Source organism: Loa loa (genome assembly GCF_000183805.2).
Source record: "Loa loa unplaced genomic scaffold supercont3.2591, whole genome shotgun sequence".
In the NCBI taxonomy this organism is placed as follows: domain Eukaryota; kingdom Metazoa; phylum Nematoda; class Chromadorea; order Rhabditida; family Onchocercidae; genus Loa; species Loa loa.
Genome location: NW_018110769.1, coordinates 1 through 1291, shown reverse-complemented (window position 1 = coordinate 1291; position 1291 = coordinate 1). Strand labels below are relative to the sequence as shown.

General features: G+C 33.8%; 1 protein-coding gene across 1 annotated transcript; it reads right to left on the bottom strand.

The window, feature by feature from the left end:
- Positions 1-23: 23 nt before the first annotated feature.
- LOAG_15745 (hypothetical protein) lies at positions 24-408 on the bottom strand (the record flags this gene model as incomplete). Its single annotated transcript, XM_003151233.2, has 2 exons — positions 24-91; positions 299-408. Coding segments are annotated over 2 exons (177 nt in total), but the record flags the coding sequence as incomplete, so codon positions are not given.
- Between the last annotated feature and the right edge of the window lie 883 nt (positions 409-1291).

Genomic DNA, 1291 nt, shown 5'->3' with positions numbered 1-1291 from the left:
AAAATGCTTGAGCCAGATTGCACCAACAGCACCATCAACAACACGATGATCACAGGACATTGTTACAAGCATTGTTGTTATAGTTTTGAACCTGAAATTAATTAGTTTAAGACGAAGAATGTTAGAAGGTATGAAATCATTTATAGAAGCAAATAAGTAAATAAAGAACGGAAAAAACAAGCAGCTTATGAGGAAATCGATGATTGTTAATAATCAGTTACGGAAGTAATTGGAAACTGTTCCAGAAGACTGCACAAATTCAGAACAATTTTCTTTTTTTTTGTAGAAAGAAGCTTACCTGTTTTCGTCATCATCAGGTACAACTTTACGCTCTGAACCTCCAACGGCCAGAATACAAGACTGCGGTGGGTTGATAATTGCTGTAAAGTGACGTATGCTGCCGAACATTCCCGAATTTGATACGGTAAATGTACCACCCTGAAGACAAAATCAATATTTAATTTCAATCCATATGGAAAATATTGGAGGTAATTAAATTTTCGCCAGATAAGGGGCTATATTAAGTTCCAGATATACGAATACCACCTTCATTTAATCCCGTTGTAAGAACAGTGCAGCTAATTTCTGGACACATGGGATAGCAACGATACGGATACCTTCCGATTTCATTGTTTAAGAAGGAGTGGCAGCGATCAGTGTAATCGTTATACTAGGAGTTGCATCTGTTGTTTCATACTGAATTCCTCGCTAAAAATTATAAAGAATGCATGCAATACAAGAATCGGATCATTAATATAAAATTTTGAAAGCATTGAATAAAAGATGATCAAGAATTTTCATTCTCTAAAGATAGCTTCTTGAAGAATTATTCAAAAAATGTGACCAATATAAAATAGCCAAATGTTATAGTAACACTTCATACGTATCATAACATCTAAAAATCATTCAGTATTAAAATACCAACAATATTTTAATATTATAAATCAGCCGGTTTTGATGGATGGCAGGCAGTTCTGATGGATTGGAGCCAGATTACCTAAATATGTGATGCAAAAAAATTATTAAATACACGTTTACTTAGACGCTAAACGGCACAATTCGCCTGCTGTATCATAAAAATATACCGACCATTTTTACAACGATCCACATCGTCTCAACTAACATTAGGCAAAACCTTATTGGTTCGACCGATAATGGAAAAGTGCGCGTCTTATAGATGATTATTGAAAACAATCGCCTAATATAACCAATATTAGATTCTTGGAATGATTCATATCGTTTTAGCATTTTTCGAAAAACATTAACCAAATGCAGAAGAAAAAATTGATGC